Source organism: Kogia breviceps, chromosome 3 (assembly GCF_026419965.1).
Source record: "Kogia breviceps isolate mKogBre1 chromosome 3, mKogBre1 haplotype 1, whole genome shotgun sequence".
NCBI classification, from domain to species: Eukaryota; Metazoa; Chordata; class Mammalia; order Artiodactyla; family Physeteridae; genus Kogia; species Kogia breviceps.
Window position 1 is genome coordinate 27,779,295 of NC_081312.1, and position 21,786 is coordinate 27,801,080.

At 36.5% G+C, this 21,786-nt stretch overlaps 1 protein-coding gene across 4 annotated transcripts in view; it reads right to left on the minus strand.

The window, feature by feature from the left end:
• Positions 1-5,553: 5,553 nt before the first annotated feature.
• Positions 5,554-21,786, minus strand: part of YLPM1 (YLP motif containing 1) — a 67,575-nt gene continuing 51,342 nt past the window's right edge. For 2 of the 4 annotated variants that reach the window (XM_059055754.2, XM_059055753.2), the window contains exons 17-21: positions 19,928-20,008; positions 16,718-16,769; positions 11,530-11,660; positions 6,304-6,486; positions 5,554-5,969 (exon numbers count right to left, since the gene is read on the minus strand). In XM_059055754.2, the coding sequence (XP_058911737.1) occupies positions 6,340-6,486; positions 11,530-11,660; positions 16,718-16,769; positions 19,928-20,008 (411 nt within the window). In that variant the 3' untranslated portion in view covers positions 5,554-5,969; positions 6,304-6,339. The remainder of the gene's footprint in view (positions 5,970-6,303; positions 6,487-11,529; positions 11,661-16,717; positions 16,770-19,927; positions 20,009-21,786) is intronic. The other 2 variants (XR_010839471.1, XR_010839470.1) reach the window with 1 other exon arrangement.

The window sequence follows — 21,786 nt, forward strand, 5'->3', positions numbered from 1 at the left end:
TACCGGAGGATGTGCCATCCTAGAACTTATGAAGGCCCTCATAAAGGGGGTGTTGTAGTTAAGGAAAAAGAAAGTGCCAGGTTACAGACTTGGAAAACCAAGTTTTAGCCTTGTTCTGCCATGAAGTAAGTGAGCAAGTCATTTCTCTTCTTTCAGCCTCAGAAACTTCACCTGTAAAATGAAGGAACTCAACAGGAATGAGCTCTATGGTCTCTTCAACCTCTTGCCTAATATCAAGAATTTCAATTCGCAGCCTTCAAGTGTGAAATGACAGGCAGCCTGTGTGCGCTGAATGAAGCATTTACAAAAAACCCAAACAAACCAAACAAAAAAGTTCCTGGTGCTGAAATATTGAAGATCTCACATAAAAATCCAGTTTTCTCACTTCTCTTGAAACCCCAGAAAATCTGGCAACACAAGATCCAAATCCCCAGATGGCCACAGTCTGCTGTGCTTGAGCAGATGCCGCCTCCCCTTTAACAGGACCTACCTTGTTTTCCAGTTTGCCACAGTCTCCACCCTCTGCCTCACACAATTGTCACCTGTCCGACTCTGAGTGAATGACCACTGCCATACACATAGGAGGCATCCCCTCTATTTATTCACTCTACAGATATATGAGCCATGCACTGAGCTAGATGCTGTAAAAGAAAAAAAAAATTAGACATACCTAGTCAAGAAATAGGAACTCACTATCAGAAACAATAGATCTGAGAGTGGGATTTCAAGTCATGGTGGAAGAAATTACTTTAATTCTTCAAATATCAAAGGAAAGGGATCTATAATCTAGATCAATATTGTCAAAAACAAGAATGTGAATATTTGGTAAAATATTCAAGCTTCTTAAGTAGAAGATTCAAAGTCAAGTTTTTCCCTACATAATAAACCAGTAAGTCTACAGGTTCTTCATAGGATCACAAATGCAGATTCCTGCTAGCAGGCCGAGGGCTATCCATAACTGCAGAAGCTCAGCCTCAGTCACGAGGATGGCTCCTTGACTACAGTCTGATGTGAAAGCAATAGAGCCTGAGATCAGATCAGTCACTGAGGTGCAGAATCATAAATACCTAGGTACAGAGGACAGTGGACTAAGGTCTTAACTCTCAGTCATGTGTGGACCATGAACCATCAGTATGGCCACTCTAGCTAGCCCTCTAAGACACACCACGGTTCTTCACTCTGTCAGAATTCTATCATGCAGGATTTTCCAGGAAACAAGATTTGCCTTTTTCATTTCATTTGTCATCTCCCTTGACAGTTCATCACTGTGATGTGTTGTCTCTTAAGCACCTGTCACCCTCTGAGGATGTCTATGGAAAGGATGCCATTAGCAGTGTTCCTTCATTGCTAGAAATTAGGCAAGTATAGAAGTGGCGGAATGATGACAATATATGAAAGTCACAATTTATAACAGCAAAAGACGGCCTAAATACCCATCAACAGAGACCTGGTAAGTTAAATTATGATAAAGACATAAAATAAAACATTCTACAGCTATAAAAGAGGAGGGGATGGAATGCTATTGAGGTATCAAAAAGAACAAACTATTGATACACATACCAACTTGGATAAATGTCAAGGGAATGACACCAAGTGAAAAAGGCCAAAACACCAGTCCCCAAAGGTTACATACTATATGACTTCATTTATATAACATTCTTTAAATGATAAAATTACAGAGATGGAGAACAGATTAGTGGTTGCCTAGAGTTAGAGATGGGGCAGTGGGAGGGGGAGGAAGATGGGGGTGGATACACAAACCTACACATGTGATAAAACTGTACAGAAACAGACCCACACAGTATATATTCCATGCCATCAAAAGAACAGAAATACAGATAAATTTCTAAAAATTATCAGTAAAGCTTCTTACAATAAGAAGGTACCTTTGGAAAGTTAAAGAGGAGGAAAGAGAAGAGGGGGAGAAGAGGGAGAGGGGAATGGGGGGGGATGAGAACGGGAATGTTCTGTATGACCAGAATGACCTCTAAGACATACTACAAAGCAAAAAACAAAAAACACCAGAGTAGTGTGTGTAGCACTCTACCATTTGGGTAAACTGAAACAAAAATGTTAATGCTTATTCACAGAATTTTTCTGAAAGGACACAAAAAAACAGTCAATACTGGTTGCCTCTATAGATGGCATAGTAGGAGGCTGAGGACTTGGATGGAAGGGAGATGCTACTAGACATACTGAATGTCATACCATATGAATGTATTACTTATTTGTAAAAATTACTATTTTCTTTTTGAATATATGACAAGGCAAATCAATGCTTCAGTGCCTTTGTTCATACATGTGGTCTGGCAATATCTTTCCATTACTACTCATCCCCTCCTGGGTACTTACTAATGAGCCTTTGTACCTAAGTGATTCTCTTAAGCCTCCATACTAGTTCTGAAGATCAGTTTCACTGGTTACCTGAAAATGCTTCTAAATTATTACTCTTCCAACCTACACTCACTGCATCATTTCATATGGCCTAGCTCAGTTACAGTAGCTGACTATAAGAGGTGACAATTATCTTCAAGCCACGTGAAAATTTTTAATTTTAAAAGCATATATGAGAACAAGTCAAAAAATGATGATGATGACAGCTACCAATTTTTGAGCTTGATACTGTGCCAAGCAGCTTCACAAGCATTATCAATTTACTTCTACAGAAACCTTTAATAGGTGAGTTTTGTTATTTTTATTTTATAGATGAGGAAATTGGAGCTCAGATAGGGTAAATAATTTGATTAACGTCACACAGCTTCTAAGAAAGGAACTTGAACCTGTATTAGGGTCTGTCAATACTAGAAATGGGGAATCATTCTTCTATAGCCTAGTAAAATTCATCTCAGTTTTGGTAACACTGAACTCTAAAATCCATCTGAAACAGCTGTATGGTCTCTTTGTAGCTGACAACCTGCTGCTTTTACAATGCTAGCAGTAAGTTGGCTCCAGATGTCTATTATTACCAAAATACCTGCATCTTGTGTAGTTAGGAAGATAAAACACTAAACAAAAAGCTGAGGTGCCTCCAAAGTAATAAGTTTTTAGGCAATCCAATTCAGAATTTAATACTTGGTCTCCAGATGAGATGGCACTTACTTTGATCTGTCCAATCAACAATCAGAATTCTTTCACAAGAAATGAATCCAACCAGAAAATTTAAGATTTTATCTTTATCCAAAAAAACTTCTAAATTAACTATTGATATCTTAATCAAATTTGAACTTCTGGAAAATTATGTGAATCAAATAAGTGTCAACAAGCAGACTACCGTGTATTATTAATGGCTTTCGATCTCTGTAATCAGTCACAACATATTTTGAATATGCCAGCTTAACCCTAAATAAATGATTCCCAAATAGAAAAATTTCTGCATCTCATCTACCACACTACTTGCATGGGAGTTTACAAGTAGAGTTGAACTGCTGAAGTGAGAGGTTTTACATTTAGTTTAAAAGATCTGAAACATTAAAGATAACTGGAACTTTTTCCAACATCGGACTATTTTGTATTAAGACACAGATACCACAAAAGATTTTAAACTTAATATGTTTAAAATAAAAATTAAAAAAACACATACCAAGCAGCTTTCTGAGATAAGGAAAACAATGTTAATAAGTAACAGTAAAATGCTACCAAATAAATGCAACCCAAGTTTGGTCCTCTGTATTCCAAGGACATCTCTTAATAAACTTAAAGTATTTGTGTTATCAAGGCAATTTCTAACCACACCAAATTTCTCCAAGATATTCCTGATCTTTTTCTTCTATTCTGCTTCTAGCAATAATGTAAATTTAGGAATTTCTTAACAGCAAAGTCAAATATCAACTATTACTTTCTTTTTGGTGCCTGATCTTTTTTTCATTAATCCCCTTTCATCGAGGTTATGTGTTATACCAATTTCCTAAAGTAGGCAACACTCTATGTTCATCGCCTAAGGTCATGTTAATCTGTATTTTCTAAAAATCAGCAGAGGCTATTTCTGACCCTGTTCATTTTTCCCTGCCCCCTCTTGGCATAAGATCGCAGACACAAAGCCATGGCTGCAAGGCAAAAAGCATGACAGATTTAAAGGGATTCGTGGGTGATTAACACTTCTCATTTCATTGGCATTCTGAATACTGTCAGCCAGAACATAAAAAGATTAAGAAAACTGAAGTAAAACATTCTCTATAAGAACATATATACCTCCTGAACTAAACAACACATTCTGGAAATTCTGTTTTTTGATGAGAACGGACATTTGGTAGATTCAGTAATTAGTAAGTTGGTCTTTGTATAAATGATAATTCTATTGACTATCTCGCGATATACCTTAATTCAACATGAGAGGCGGCTGAGAAAGATCACTACATAGAAATGTCTTGTCGGCCAATAAGCAATCAAAGTAGCTTGTTAAACACTACAATCACCAGAAGTTACTTAATGTAGCAAATTATACATTCAGTATTGACTTGTTAATAACATAAAGCCTCTTACATGTAAACATTCAGAATTGCAGGAAAGATTTTAAAAAGTACAGAGAGTCATCAGAATTTCCCATTAGTCTTCAGCACTATAATTTCAAGTTATTGAACCCAAAATGATACTACTTGAATGGTAATAAATATTATAATAAATAATAAATATTATCTCTATTCACACAGTATTTAATGTAGGTCATAAAACTAAAAGGTTTTTATTTGTAGCCCAAAAGTAAACGTTTCAAAATACTCAAGCCTTTTGTAAACAAATTTACAGCTTACTGAGTTAAATTACATAGTGGGAATGATATTTGAGAAAGAAGTCTCTTCTCTGTCTTCTCTCATGCTGGAAATAACTTTTTTTTTTCTTTGCAAATGAAAAAGGGAAAAGAGCTCCTTTTCTGTTTTTAAACAGGAACGATATTTGGGTTTTAGCTCTGTATATTTCTTGGCTCCACCTGGTACCATTCACAAGAGAGGAAATTCTATGCAGAAGGCCATGCTTCCTAATAATGAGCAATCTGGCAAGAACCTGAAAACTTGACAGGCTTAAAGGCTGCCTACCAGAGCACTCTGCATCGCCATACTCCTGCCCTGACATCTTGACTTAAAAAATCAACAATTCAAGGTTAGCAGTAAGGCAACAAGCTCCCAAGCTTCATGGAGTACATCAGTTTTGTCTACCAGGAGTCAAAGCCAGATCAGGGAAAAATCAAAACATAACAGAACGTGAAGGGAGAAAGTAAGAAGAGGAAGGAAAGAAAAGAGGGGGGAGCAGAGAAAGGATCCAAAAAATAAATAAAACAATAAAACATCATGATACAGAACAGATGTGCTCCAGGGAACTGAGGAATATTTGAAATTGTCTCTACTAGTCTTTAAGACACTAGAAAGAAATCAGCTATAAAACAAAGGTAAGTGTTGTGAACATCACTGAGCCTTGTGTTTACAACATGAATTATGGAATCATTGAGCTACATAATACTGGATGGAAAAGAGGTTTTGGGATGTTCAATTAGCATGTAATTAGAACACACCATATTAAAAAAGCAATAAAAATAAAATTAAGAAAACAAGAGAAAGGGGCTCATGCTGTACAGCCCATGAATCTCATTGGCTTTATCATGAAAGTTTATTTTTTTTAATCCTAGTACAATCAGCTACCAGTTACATACAGTAAAAAAACAAAAACAGCCACAAAGCAATGATGATAGAGATAGTCTGCGACACTGTACAGTGGAGGAAACGTTGTCTGTTGGAGTCCTCCGGCAGATCTCCACCTGGCTTCGGCAGTTAAGCTATCAATCCCTCCCTCCCCAAAGTAGTTAAAAAGAAAAATTAATATCTTGCTTGGGTAGAGCAAGATCCTAATACCTCTTGGGGACACTGGAGAACTTTAAAAAACTAAAGCAGTAGAAACAAAACAAAAACTGAAATGTGGAAGCAAGGTGACACACAACGAAGCTCCATGAGGCGTTGGCTTCAGACCACCTCAAAGCGAACCACCTGGAAAGAAAAGAAAAGGCTGTCACAGCAGGAAGGAACAGACAGAAAACTCAGCAGACCTTAGTCTCTCTCATCACTCCACTCCTTCCCAAATCTACAGAATCCAAGCTTTTCTTAAGTCTTATATTTTTATAAGTAAGCCAGGTTGCAGAAAATTGCTTCCTTTTCTAATACCCTGTATTGCAAATGCTGGCAACTAGCACATACTTACTCTTTTTAGAACCAGAAAACAATACAAGAAGAGAAGCATTTTTAGCAAAGCATGCTGTCTTCTTTATCTCAAACTCTTCAAAACAACAAACAGTAGGCTATTTATATGACTGTGTACCCTTACCTTAGAGGAGTAATGACTCCATTCAAAAACTAAGTCTCATATATATTTGGTTCGATTGAGGGCTTTTTCAGCCAGGTGACCACTTTCATCTGTGATCTTCTCCCAATCAGTCTGTCCGACCACAAAACCTATGGCCCTTTTCCTATCTGCATCCTTCTTTTCTTCCAGGTCTGCCCATCTCACCTAAAAAGAACACAGCATTAGGCTGGGCTTTAAAAAAAAATAAGTACGCAAAGAGCCTCTTAGCTTTCTCAATAGTCTAATGGGTAGGATAACTAATTTAAAGCCAGAATGCTAAAAAATTAGAAGTTAACTGTGGAGAATTGAAGGAAGCCATATATCTTAAGTTACGGAAAGAAAACTCTCTAGTCAATCACCAAGTCCTAACCACTCCAGCTCCTGAACAGTTCAGCCCTCAGTTCAGTCCTATCCCCTTCCCCCTCCTGTCACTCCTTTTTAGTTCACTGGCCTCATTTTTTTACCTAAGGAAAAGCACTAACCTCTACCTAGTCTTCCTATCTTCATTCTCACTCCCTCCAATCCACTCTGCCAGAGGAATCGTCCTAAAATACACACAGCTTTAAATCTGTGCCCTACCTATGGAATAAAATCCAAGCACACAGGTCCCTCTGGATCTGGCCCTGTCTATTCTCCTGCAGCAACTCTGGGCAGTACCTATGGCACTTTATACAGCAACACAAAATTACTTCCAGCTCTCAGAGCACACTGGGCCATTTCTCATCTCCGTAAGGCTGCATACACTAGACTCTCTTCCTGAAACGTCTTTGTTCTAACCTGGTCCACCTGGCATGAGTCTAGTCATCAACCCTTGCTTTATCCCTCTTGTCCTTTGCCAATCAAATAATTAATCACTGCTTCCCTAGAGTTACTTCTGGATTTTGACATGTCTAGTTTTGAACTTCCATACTATATTGCAATTATCCACTTACAGATCTCTCTTCCCTAACAGACTATATACACCCTAGGTCAAAGGCTGAGTTGTTGTTTTTTTCTTTTTTAAAACTTTTATTTATTTTTGGCTGCGTTGGGTCTTCGTTGCTATGCACGGGCTTTCTCTAGTTGTGGCAAGCGGGGGCTACTCTTCGTTGCAGTGCGTGGGCTTCTCATTACGGTGGCTTCTTTTGTTGCGGAGCACGGGCTCTAGGCATCCGGGCTTCAGCAGTTTTAGCGCCTGGGCTCAGTAGTTGTGGCTCAAGGGCTTAGTTGCTCCAGCATGTGGGATCTTCCCAGACCAGGGGTTGAACCCACGTCCCCTGCATCGGCAGGTGGATTCTTAACCACTGTGCCACCAGAGAAGTCCCGAAAGACTAAGTTTTATTTATCTCCACATAATAAATTTTTTGGAAATTTATCCTTAGAAAACAGGGAGCTGGTATGATTACTTTCATTTATGAGATGAAGAGACCAAGAGACAGACTCAGTTGATACCATTTATGGCAAGATTATAACTACAAATATATAGATCAGGGATATTTTCTATTGGTATTCTGATATTTTTAAAATATGGATTCTTACATGTTATAGTAGTAATTTTTAAAATATAAGCAGATATATCCTCTAAAAAATGAAATACTTAAAAAAGAGAGACTATGAAACTGTGGTTTGCGGTACCTAGTACCAAAGTCTGCAGAGATTGTATTTTAAATATGGCTTGTGATTTATTGTGATTGTGATCTGTGACAAGGAAAGGGAACCAGAGCATGCTCAACCATGCTGCACCTGGAAATGTGTAATTGCTCTTAGAGGTACACTGACCCTCCATATTATCATTTATAGGAATGGTAATCAAATGGCTAGGCTTCTTTCCCCCTCCCAACCATTGGTTTTAGCAACCATTTAGCTAAAGATAAGATACACAGTAAAAGCTGTGGGGGAAAAATGACAAAACCTGACTCTTTTTAAAGTAGATTTTTTGTGGGTAGAAAACCTATGACTCAATTTCTTTCACGGGCCTCAGTAAAAAGCTATTTTAATAAACAATGTGGGCTTCTGTGTACCAAGATCTCTGGGCCTTCTGCCCATTAATGCTGATGTATTTATTTTGACAGATTCATGTACCCTCTCTCAGCTCTCCCTGGGATCAAGGGTACACATTTTAGCAAAAGATGACTATGGTTAAGGGGAATGAAAAGTGGATGAACGGATGGACAGATGGACTGTGTGGCCACTGAACAAAGAAATGGTAACCAGTCCACAGTACTTCCTTAGCACAGAGTTAAACACACTAATCAATCTTGCCCTGAGCACACTAAGAGCTAATTTTTAAATCTGTAGTTTAAATTCTAAGTCTTTAAAACTGATGCTATATCAACATTATTTATTTACATGTTGGGCTCCTCCAGTGGAGGTCCACTCCTTAAGTGGCCTCCAATTGCACAGACCTGACACACAGACATACAATGCTGTAGAAGGAATGAATAATTACCAAAAACACTAAAAATATATGGAGCAAAATAATGACTTTCAACTAGAAATAGCTTCTTAAATGTCAGTGTCCCTCCTAATCTTCCTAGAGGTACTTTTACTGAAATTTACAATCTCAATTTTTTGCTATTTATCTTAACTGTAAAAAGAAAAAAAAGTTATAATAAAGAAAACTCTTGACCAAAACTCAAAAGTTTCAGATACATATATTTTAACCGTTGTCACCAAAAATATTTCTGAAATATATGCGTTCAGCAAACAAAACAAGAGAAATGTTCACTTTTCCACAGTTATCAAAAAAACCCACAAATTAAAGTCCATTTTATACCCAACTAAGCAAGTGGAAATTTTTTTAAAAAATTATATTTTAAAACCTAGCCATTTTGGTAAAATTCTAATATGATCAACTCTATGGAACTACCTTTGTGTTACAGTGTAAATTAATCCCAGAAACCTGCCCAATATTTATAAAAAGCTGAATTATAGAAATCAAGAGACCCCAGGAAAGGAATGAGTAATGAGTCCTGCATTCCTTGCTACCTGTAGGATTTCCTTGTGCTCTGATGTTGAATTTGGTAAGTGGTTTGAGTGTTAAAAACTATTTGAAGCTGATTCACTTTGATATAAAGTAGAAACTAACACACCATTGTAAAGCAATTATACTCTAATAAAAATGTTTAAAAAATTACTATCTCCTCAAAAAAAAAAAAAAAAAAGCTATTTGAAATGAGGGTGGGAGGCAGGGAGGAGAGTGAAAAGAGGAGCCACAAGAATTAGGACGTGTACCGCTCATGCTCTTTGTCCACCCAGCTTACAAAGTAAATTACATGGGATCACATACTCCTGATTGAAGAGAGTAATAGTTAGTTACCTGACTAAAAATGAACTAGAGAAAAATATTTCTCATTTGGAATTATTCACTGTTACACCAAATTATTATGCCCAAGGAAGAGCTATTTCTACTTTTCTGTTGCCCCAACCTTAAAACTGGAATAAGAGGTATCAAGACAAGTAGTCCCTCCGTGGAGCTGGGCACATACAGAAGGCCACTAATCAGGTCTCAAGACACAGACAAGGGCAGGTCTAGGGACTGTCTGCAATATTTGAAAGAGCTTTGAAACCTGGAGTCCTCTGTAATGGTATCCACTGTAATGAAGTTTTACTGGCATTTTTACTCTCTTACAATAAATATCCTTTTAATACTGAATTACTAAGGGAATTCATAAAAAAGAAATGATGTGTAATGATAAAGAAATTATTATTAATTTCATTCTTACTTAGAGAAATGAAAAATGAGATACCATTTTTTTCCCACCTATTAGACTGTCAAAAGTTAAAAAGTTCAATAACAGCACTGCTGGTGCAAGTGTGGAAAAACAGGCATTTCCTTACATGTGGGTGTATAAATAGGTGCAACCTTTTTGGAAAACAATCTCACAATATCTGTCAGAATGATAAATCATATTCTATGAGTCTGCAGCTTTGAGGCTAAAGATATTCCCTAGAGATATACTGTCAAAAAGATGCCAAGACATATGCATATGACTTTCACCAGAGTATTATATTAGCAATAAAACGAAAACAGCATAAGCATCCACCGATAAGGGACTGGATAAATAACTGATTATTCAGCCAAACAATGGCACACTGGGCAGGCATTTAAAAAGAATGGTAGGGAATTCCCTGGCAGTCCAGTAGTTAGGACTCTGCACTTTCACTGCCGAGGACTGGGGTTCAATCCCTGGTCAGGAAACTAAGATCCTGTAAGCTGCGTGGCACAGCCAAAAAAATTAAAAGAACTGTAGGTTTGTATATACTTAAATAGGAAGATCAAGACAGACTACTGGAAAAGGTTTATGCAAATCATATGTAATATGATCCCTCTTACTTTAAAGGATATATACAATTATCACTTTTATTGAATTTGACGTCTACGTGGAAGACTTATCCAACATCCTGGCTTCATTACTCTGCTCCCTATCATAGCAAAGCTTCTTCAAAAAGTTATCTACATTTGCTCCTCTGTACTTCCTCATTTCCTATTCTTCCACCATCTGCTCCAAATTGGCTTCTGTCCTTCAACTCTCTAAGAAAGCTTGACTTTTTTTTTTTGGATCAAACATCAACAATATCCACGTTGCCAAATCCAATAGCTATTTCTCTTTTCTCAATTTACTTGTCTTCCCTGCATCATTTAACAATGGACTATTCTTTACTTCTTAAAACATTTACCTCTATCTGAACTTTCTACATTTTGGAGACCTGAGTCCTATTATCACTTCTAACTTAACTGGTACCTCCCTGAACTTCCGATTTTTCTCTCCCAAACTTATGTCTCCCCTACTTTTCACTAACTCAGTAAATGGCACCACATACATGGAATGCTTATGGCCAGAACCCTGAAGAGTCACCTTTGATTTCATCCATCCTGGACCCTCTACATCTAATCCATGAAGAAGTCCCATGGATTCTCTTTAATACTATACTTTGCACCTGGCTCTTTTGCCCCATGACAAAATGGCACAAGCAGCCATTCCAAACTCCTTTAAGGTTGACAACATGCTGGCCACGTGAGGTTCTGTTCTCCATTTTTTAAGTTGCTTGTACATTTTGATCTGATAATTTGTAAGGACTCTTTTTTTTTAATGTGTAATATGATACATTACCAACAAAACCACTCTAAAAAAACAGCATATTCATATGATTATCTGACTATAACTTTCTAAAACCAGATGCCTAAACGGGCCCTTTATCTGTTGGTAGTTATTGACAGTCTCTTACCCTCTTCTTCCCAGGCTCAGAAGCACGAGTGTCATAATCATCAGGGAGCTGAAGATAATCCTCCATTCTGCTGGCAATAGCCTCCCAGTCACGTTTCCTTTTAGTACCAGTTCTCAAGCCATCCAACTTGTCTGAGGGACAAACACAGAGCCGCAGCATTAAGGAAGAGTGTGAGTTGGCACACGACATACAAACAAGGGAAAAGAAGGCTGGAAACACTGTCAGAGGGCACATCCGCATTTCTGAGAGCAGCATCACTTGTAGATCCAAACTATCTTCTTGGCTGAGATAATATCAAGTTCTGTGCAATTTCCATTGTTTATCTGGTGTTCATACTGGCAGCCTTTATATTACTATGTTGGTTTAAGTAACAAATATGGGCAGAACAAGAGAAGGCAATTGTCTCCTGGCCTCCTTATCCTCCCACCCCACCTAAAGTCACAACACTTCAGCTCTCATGTTCTGATGAAAATGCAACATTGGGTTTTTCTAAAAGCAATTTCTTCCATTCTTTTTTTTTTCTTTAACACAATATTAATTAACACCACCCATTAGATGTGCGATCATGTGTGATATTGTATTATATGAAACGCAGGTAGTACAAGAACTTAATGAGCCAAGCTAACGTTCAGAAAGATTTTAGATTAACGGTTTCTTGGGATTTTGACCACTGTGAGACGATTCGTCATGAGAATGTTTATGAGTAACTTGATTATACAAATCACCACGTTCTTTGGTTATACTGTGAAGTGCTGTTGACCATCCTGAGGCTAAGGGCTAGTCAGCCAAAGTGGCTGGATCTGAATTTTCTTTCTGAATCCTCAATCTCAGAGGCTTTCCAAAAGCCCCAAACTGTAATCAATTAAATGAACAGGGATTGCCGATTCAGAAATTATTAGATATGAGTTTAGGTGTCTTCAAGAACACACGATGAAAATGTGTGGGTTTTTTTATTGGTTAATTCTGATTTTGAATTCTACACGTGAAATATTATGAGTTATACATATATATATATGCACTACATTATAGCACTAAATTTTTGGATCATCTGTAGTTATAAACACACTATTATTAAGTAGGTCAATAAAGGAAAACCTAAACACTTGAGAAACACACAATAATCACACTTCATTTAAGTCCATAAAGGGTGCAGAGTGTATATAGAATAGAAAACTTTTAGGCATCAAGGTGGAGAGAACTTGACATGAAAATAAAAGTACAATGGAAGCAGAAGGGAAGGTGAGTTTATGCTTCAAATGTAAAAGTTATACACACAACTAACTGTGCATACCATACAGGCCTCAAAAACCAGTAAGATTTTGCATACTTGGCAAAGCTTTTATTTCCTAAGTTCCTCCCCCATAAAAGCAATATTGTTGAAATATCAGCAAGGCAAACTACAACACTTTACAAAACCCAAGAAATTTTTATCATATCACTTTGGAAAATTTTTAACACGGATTGAGTTCAACAGAAACAGTCTTCTAATCTCCTCTGTAAATCACATGCTGTACCAAATGGCTCTAACCTACATGTATACGACAGGCCATATTATACAAGATCTTAAAGAAGTGACACCGTGATTGCACAGGGACATAGAATATGGTATTAGAAAACCAACGAAGTCCCACAAACAGTAAAACTGTTCTCAGTTCAACAGTGTACAGTATTAGCAGAAGAGTAGGCAGCTCCAATACACTTATTGAATAAACCTCAAAGGATTTCCAAACTTAATAAGATCAATCAACTTCCACATTAACATACTTCAAAGGAAAATTTCATATTTCAATTCTAAGAATAGAACATGGCCAGGCAGCAATACAGAAGGGCAGTGAGAAAACTGCAAGAACTTTTCCTCATACACTGGGTGTATGACAGGAGTTACACACCAGGAGTCCCATATTTGCAACATGGAAGTTCAGAAGAGCATGTATTTCTAGTCTGAACACCCTTGTTTGTAATGTTTAATTTGAAATTTTATTGTGCACAACATGTTTAAAGTTTCCTTCTCAGGGCTGAAGAAAGGTTCATACCTCTTCCACATGGCATCCTGGAAACCCAAACACACAGATGTATGGCATAAGGTGAAGGAAGAGGAATCTGGGGTATTTGTTAGTTACAGAAGACGACTGGTGTCCAACACACTCATACTAATGATTTTCAGAGGTTTGAATTTCAAAAGGTGAAGTTTTAAGATGAAGATGAAAGTTTAAATATCCAGCTTGGCAGGTCACAGAATTTTACCACATCTTCAAAACAGTATATATTATTATTACAGCACAACAGAAAAATATTTTTAGATATATCTATATATTTTCTAAACATAAATGATATTTCTGAAAATTTGATCACAGTGAACACACAAGGGTTACGTGCCTATACAAATAATAATTGCATTCCAACTGTGAAGAGATGAAACTGCCTGACATGTAGAAGGCCAGTACACAATAACTCATAAGCAGAGACAAATGACACTGAGATGAGAAAAGCAAAAGTACTCGATATGAAGAAGCCTAAATTAGGATGACAACAGTCTCAAATATTCTTTTGGTTTTTCAGTTTGAGAAACCAAAATCGTGTCAGTGGAATTTAAGTAGCTTGAATGCTGAATCCCAGCATTTGATGTGGCATGTAACACCCACCCTTGCATTAGGGTGCCTGTGTCCCAGCTGGAAAGGAGCCATTCAGGTGCTACTGAAGGTGGACCACAGGCAGTCTTCAACAACTCCATGACACCCATGCCAGATGCAGCTCAGGCCAGTTCTGAATTTTTCTAAAATTACACCACTTCCAATTTAACACTCACACATAGGCTGAACTGTATACTGCACTTAATGAACACAGATCAAAACTCTACAATGAGATTTAACAGCTCTTTGAAAGATTATAGGTAAGTATTTTCTCACTGGCAGACTCATTTGTAAATTAAAATTCCTCAGTTACAGATTCAGCTTGTCTAGCTCAATGTATAACACTGCTAAAGCTTAGTATGTTTCCACCCAGCATAATCATGTTACCAAGAGTAATTTAAGAAATGTTGGTAAAATACTCAGAAAAATAAATTGTACCTGCTAATCAAATCTACTGAATTTGCTATGATAAGGAAGGCAACATAAATAGGCTAATTCTCAAATGAAGAGCCTCATGTTTTAGGCTCTTCTTCTTTTTCTCAGTTGGCTCCATGGGCCAATCTCAAAGAAGCAAGCACTTTCAGGAATGCCCACACTCCATCTGCCTTTCTCTACAGATGATCTAGCTCTCAAGATAACACAGTGGTGCAAGAGGCAAGTCATTATATGAAACATCACTGTTAGAAACAAAAACCCAACTGCAAAAATGTAAGAATTTATTTCCTAGATTCATTACTAGATCTTCAGTGCCTTTAATTGAAATGGTTTATTTAACAGTTCTATTTATGGATCACCGTCTAACATTCTGCCTTTAAAATGGACTGAATTTACACAAAATGTATTTTCTGAGAAGCAAATAGTAGATAGGCCAGAATTCTTTCCAGAAATTGATACCAAGATTGTCATATTACCTTGAATAATCATCATAACTAAATTCCATTTCCCTTCTCTTTAGAAATTAGAAAGGAAAATAGAAAGTGGACTAGCTCAAGTTGAAAAAAAGCATTATCCTAGATAATATATACATAAGGCCTCTAAAGATTATATGCTTAGCTAAAATATTTTACAATCCCCATGTCTCTTTAATTACCATTTCTCTTTGCCCCAAAAGATAATCACTACTTAGAGAACGAGAAAATAGGGAAATGATCTTATAGCCTTATAGGTTATTCTGTAAGTACAGAACTTCAGATTTAATCTAATCTTAAAATAAACATATCTAAAGCATTATTATTAAAAAAGTAATTTGTGATTGTTATTTTCCTACATATTTAATTGCATTTAAACACTTATGAATACTTTAAAAAGTTTAGGGAAGGAGATGGTTTATTATTAAGATTTCCCACAGAGGGAGGACGAATGCAAGAATATGTCAGTAACCACAGATAATTTTCACATGCCATACACTAGAAAAAAATCCTAGACTTTGCAACAAAGCACCTATCGCAACAATATGGTAATACTACAGTTTACGGAATTATCTTTTCACATAGGACCTGGTCATCATCAATGGCTCACATGATCAGCTGGGCAAAATAAAAAGTATAGCCTATGCAACTTTGTGTAAAGTGCATCCCTCTGATGTCAGAAACACAGATAATATGCCCCAAACAGTGAAGCAGCTAAATGACTCAAATTTGTTCTATAAATTTAAGATATATTTCTATGGTTACTACAGCTTTGGAGTTACAGCATAATTCCAGGAGGAGAAATGCAGAGACCAACAGTCATACTTCATATATTAGTAAGGTCCATCTTTTCAAAAAATCTTATACCATTATCTTAAATTATTTACTAATACATCTTAATCAACATGTTAAATGGTTCTCTTTAGGTGAGGTTAAAAAAAAAAATTGTTCTGCAATATTACCGTGAAATATTGGGGGAAAATCCATTGGATATGTATGATTTTCTGCTTGACAAAGAACCCCATGTTAAGCAACTCCAATTTTTGATTTAGACAATTATTTTCACCAGTCTACCTTGTAATCTGGCACTAAAGACAAGCTGGAGGAAAATTTAAATGGAATCTTAAAAAGCAGGCTCCTCAAAGACCTGAATTATATATCTACCTCCCCAACTCAGACACTCTAATTTATTATACAAGGAAAATAACTGCCTTTTAATTAATTTTAAACTTCAATATTTATTATTATTACTACCACTATGTTACCCAAAGTATTCATAATCAGGTTCAACTTCGGACTGCAGTTAAATATTTTTTTTAAAAAGTAGAAATCTCACCTACACCAACATTTCTGATTAATATAAATGAATGGATTTTAGAAGTGACAGTGTTTTATTACTAAATTTATCACATATTTCCATTTACTCTAAAAACTTTAAGTGGTACCGAAGGTAGTTCTTTTAAAATACTCTTCTTTCACTCTGTCACAAGGCATAAATGAAAGCCAACAAAATAGACTGAGGATGTAAGGTAGGCCAAAAATCTTCATTTAAGTAGAAATTTTGGGAAATTTGTTCTTCTTATAGCAGAAAGATCTATGACCATTACCATCAGGTATCACATATAAAAACAGGAAAAAGGAAATACCCACCTAGCTTTGCCTCAGATGTGTCCATCTCCCATTTGCTTTTCGGAATGTAACCCTAAATCGTACACAGAGAGAAGCTCGAAGGGTTAGAAAGAGACACATACATGCACATCACTTTTGAATTGGAAAAGCATTAAAACTGGGAATGGATTCAGTTTCCACTCACTATTTATAAATATATCCTGAGGGAAAACACAGTCTCATTATCTTTGAAGAAACTGAATTACCAAATTCACCAAACTTCACTGCCCAGATTTCAGAATAGTATCATGAAGGCGCTTGGCAGCAACTACACTTCAGGACACACAACTGTAGTCTGAACAACAGCTATATAGCAAATACGGTAAGAATGTATGGTAGTTACTGTGCTCATTTAATATCATCAGAGTAGCAGAGAATTGATAATACTAGCTAGGTTATTTTCTAAATACAACTGCTATTATCAAGTGATAGTAGCCATGAGGTCCAAAGAGTGTTCTTCAAGACAGTTACTTTATATTCCAGTGTACTTTTAGATACTCAAAAGAAGGGAGAAAACTTGGTATCACTGAACACAATTATGATGTTCAACTTCACTTTAAAATGACTCAATCCATTTACCAGTTAGATCTTAAAAAGACTAATTTTACTGAATCAATTTCAGAGCATTACTTTTTCATCAGTTGGAAACTAGATTATTATTTCTGATGTCTTTTAAAAAATTACATCTTTCTATTATATGAAAACCCAGAAATCTCCACAGGCAACTTATATCTTATTTAATAAAATAACTGGGTGGTTTATTTCAAACGAAGTCCTACATAAGATTTTCAAATTTCACGATGTACCTATTTAGCTATGTAGTAAGCCTTTCAGTTTATTCACCTAGCAAGTGTATGCTTTTTCCACATAATTCACTGATTCCCCCGTTCCTTCATTTGGACTCTGTTCTTTATTAGGTCTTAACATACAGAACTTTAATATTAGGACTTATTATATAGGACAGATTCATCAAAGGTGTCAGCATCTTCTTTTAAGAATCCATATATCTTTCTACTATTGGGAATGTTCAAGTTCATAGAATAGACTGACACACAGGTAAAGTTGGAAAGTATGTTGAACACTTCATGACAATAGCTTCTGTGTAAGAGTGTACTAGAGCATCATCATTCTTCCAGGAAATCTACAGGTTTTATACATTTCTAGTCTTTAAGCCAGACTAATAATTCAATTTCAACTAATTAGGTAGTATTTCAGATTATAAATTATACCATCCTTTCCAAATACATGTTTAGAACAAACCAAGACAAAAGTTGAAATGATGGTGCTAAAAGTTTAGTACTGATGGAATTTGTACAGTTGTATCTCAAAAAAATCATCTGAAAACCTTAAACATCACTAGAATAATATATTTATAAATTCTGAGTCAGATCTATGAGGTTCACTGAAGCACTAAAGAAGACAAAATATCATACCAATGATCCCCCCAAAGGAGTCTCTTAACCAAGAAAAGTTTGGATTTCACCCAGCTATAGTAATCAGTACAGAGTAGAAAATGTAAAGTTCAGTGAAAATTCCATTAAAATGGTCTGAATGACACAAGGCTTGCTCTTAACCCTTTCCAAGGGTCAATTCTCCAAGAATCTTTTACTCTTGGAATAGAACCCAATAGTAGAAGATCTCGATTCTGCATTTTGAAAAAAGGTTAAGAGAAGTTTTATAACATAAAGATAAGCAAAACGAGTACATTAAGTTCCCCCTGCTGGAACCACCCTTTTCTTCCTTAAAACTTAAAATCATCTTCTCACTGTTTGAAATATTCGGCTACTTGGAAATAAAAGAGAGAGTTCAGCAGGGTAGAGTTCTAAGGCTTCATTGCCATGTTTCTGATGAAAAAATATAGTATTACAGTGTGTTTCACTTTTAAAAATAATAGTACATTCAATTAAAAGTTCCAAGTTTTGACCTACACCTAAGCAAGTCAGATGTTATGAACCATATGCTGAACTGAAATCTCCACAGAAGGAAGACAGAGCTTCAGAAAGCTAACATTAGAGACTTCTCACATGATCGACTGCTAGTACGCACGCTGCAAGTAGCTAAACTGGTCATTAGCCATATTCCAGGACAGCGTGGACCTTTAAGTGAATTTCCTGCCTACATCTTAGATCATGTATGTCAAAATACAACCTAATTAATAAAAAATACTTTGTTTAAAGAAAAAAAACATAGGAGACTCAAATGCCATTAACTTTAAAGCTTATTTTTTAATCCACATATGAAATCTAGGAATGTAGAGATTGACACCATCTCTATGCAAACACACAGTTTCTATTCAGAGTCCTCTATAACACACATGGGTTGATGGGACCACTCCTTAGAGAGAATGTATTCTCTAGGGGTTAGAAATCAGGGTTCTCGCTTTGCACATTTTCAGAAGAATATGAAAAGCAGCTTTAGCAAGGGCTGAAGTATTAAATAAAACAAATAATATTTTGAATTTAAAAAGCAACACTATTCCAAGGCACTGCTAATCTCTGTACCCCATTAGCAAACACTGAAAATAACGTTAAGTCTATAGGTCGCATATTCTTGAATGACAGGGTAAGGCAGACATCACTACAGAGGTGTGATCAAAAGCATTTACAGTAGGTACACGGGATCTTTGAATTCACACTACGTAAGCCTTTAATCAGCCTAAGCAAAATGCATTGCCTACACAGTCAAATCATTTTCCCCATCACTTAGTAGGATAAAATGCGGAAGAACAAATCCAGCAGTCAGTGGCAACCCTCTGCCTCCTCATTCAATAAGTTCTTCTGCCTCAGTTTATAGAAAATCAATTTTGAGTTCTTATAGCAAAAAAGAGACAATTATGTATACATTGGGTAGGCTGTACCACGTATTTGCTGGGATGTAAGAATACCCTTTCAAATGTAATCGATTTTCTTAAAAAGTGTATTCCCCTAGAGCCACCCACAAATAAATGAGTGAGTACAAGGGTAAGTCTCTTAGCATTCTAAAAATTTTCTTGTAACAACACAGTAGAGGGTTCTTTTCCTTTGGTCAGGGGAAAAACAAAAAGTATTCAAAAGTCTCCTTGAAGATGATTATGGAAACTTTTACCATTAAGGTGCATATCAACAATAGTCATCTGATCACAGAGCTGAATTTAAACCCTTAAGAATTTTAATAAAGAGACACTTTGTTCAAAGTGGTTGTTCTGTCTCCTACCAGTTCGCTTTCCTCTTCCTCTGCATCTTTCTTTTCATCCTTCTGTTCTTCAATATTTGCATCAAAATCTTCCATCTCCACCTACAATACCGCAATAATCACACACAAAAAGATTGAGTTAACATTTAGGAAAATGTTGAGTCCCTCACTGAGATATGAAATGAGCACAGTTGCCCAGAACAAGACACACAGACTTGCTGTTACATGCTAAGTAATTTCTAACACCTAAACTTTGAAACAGAACTGACAGACAGGATGATGTTCCTGCTTTCCATTTTCTTAGGATATCCATCTTCGTAATTCTCTATGAAGTTAGGTATAATGATCTAAACTGATGGTTATCTGTTTTGAATGACAATGGATTACTAGGATTTCTTTCTTTCTTTCTTTCTTTCTTTTTTTTAGGATTTCTTTTTAAAACCTTTATTAAGTATTTTTTCAATCAAGTAAAACAGGTATGATTCAAATTTCAAAATGTAAGAAAGGGTATAGTGAAAAGTCAGATGATAATAGCTTGGCCCAGAATAGTAGCAATGCAAATAGAGAGTAGATAAATTAGAGAAGTATTTATAAGGTAAAACTGACAAAACTTGTAGACTGACTACATGGTGGAGGGATAGAATCAAACACTGGTACAAGGGGAAAGTAAAGAGTCAAAGATAACAGAGAGGGCTTCCCTGGTGGCGCAGTGGTTGAGAATCCGCCTGCTGATGCAGGGGACACGGGTTCGTGCCCTGGTCCGGGAAGATCCCACAAGCCGCGGAGCAGCTGGGCCCATGAGCCATGGCCGCTGAGCCTGCGCGTCCGGAGTCTGTGCTCCGCAACGGGAGAGGCCACAACAGTGAGAGGCCCGCAAATCACACACACACAAAAAGAATAATGGAGAGTAGAGAGTCTGGGTTTCAGCAACCAAGTGGATTGATGGATCTAATTACTAAAATAGAGAATGTGAGAAGAGGAACAGGTTTGGATGAATTACATATTGAATAGGTTGAGTTTGAGGTGTACTAAGATAATACATATTTTTTGGTAGAGAATTTGGAAAATAATTGTAGAAATATAAAAATCACCCATAACCCCTCCACACAGATATAATTACTGTTAAGATATTGATACAATTCATTCCAGCCTTTACAATTTAATATTAAGGGCATATAAGTGGCAATCCAAGGTACCAAAAAGCCTGATTATCTATACAGAATGTGCAGATTGAACACAGAGCCTAGGATAGAGCCCTAAAGAACTCCAGCATTTAAGGACTGGGTAGCAAGAGAAGCCAGCAAAGGAGACTGAAAAGGGATGGCCAGAGATGCAAGAGGAAAACCAGGAGAAGGTAGACTCACAGAAGCCAAGAGAAAAATGGTTTCAGGAAGGTGGACATGGCCAACCATGTCATGTGTGGCTGCAAAATTAAGCAAGAGAAGTGAGAATTGTCCATTGCCATGGCAATCTTTGGTGAGAGAGTCTCTAGAGAATGGCTGGGGCAGAAGCCAGAGGAAATGGGTTGAGGAGTGGCATGGGAGGTAAAAACACATAAAAATACAGTGACAACACTGAGTACAGATAACTCTCATTCACAGGAAGAGGTCAAATAAAACAGAAGTATATAACTGTTTAAAAGAGAAAAATCTCTCCTTTTCCATAATTAAGATTTATTTATTTCAAACTAGTAATTGATTTAAACAAGAATTCGCAATCTGTGAAAATCTGTCGGGGAACAGGATATTAACAGTTTCAAAGTATCTCCCTATAGATTACTTATTAGGAAGAGAAGAATGCAGACAAATTTGATGGATATCACCTGAACCAAGTGATCAACACTTAAATCACCAATAACGAAATAAGACAACATCATATGA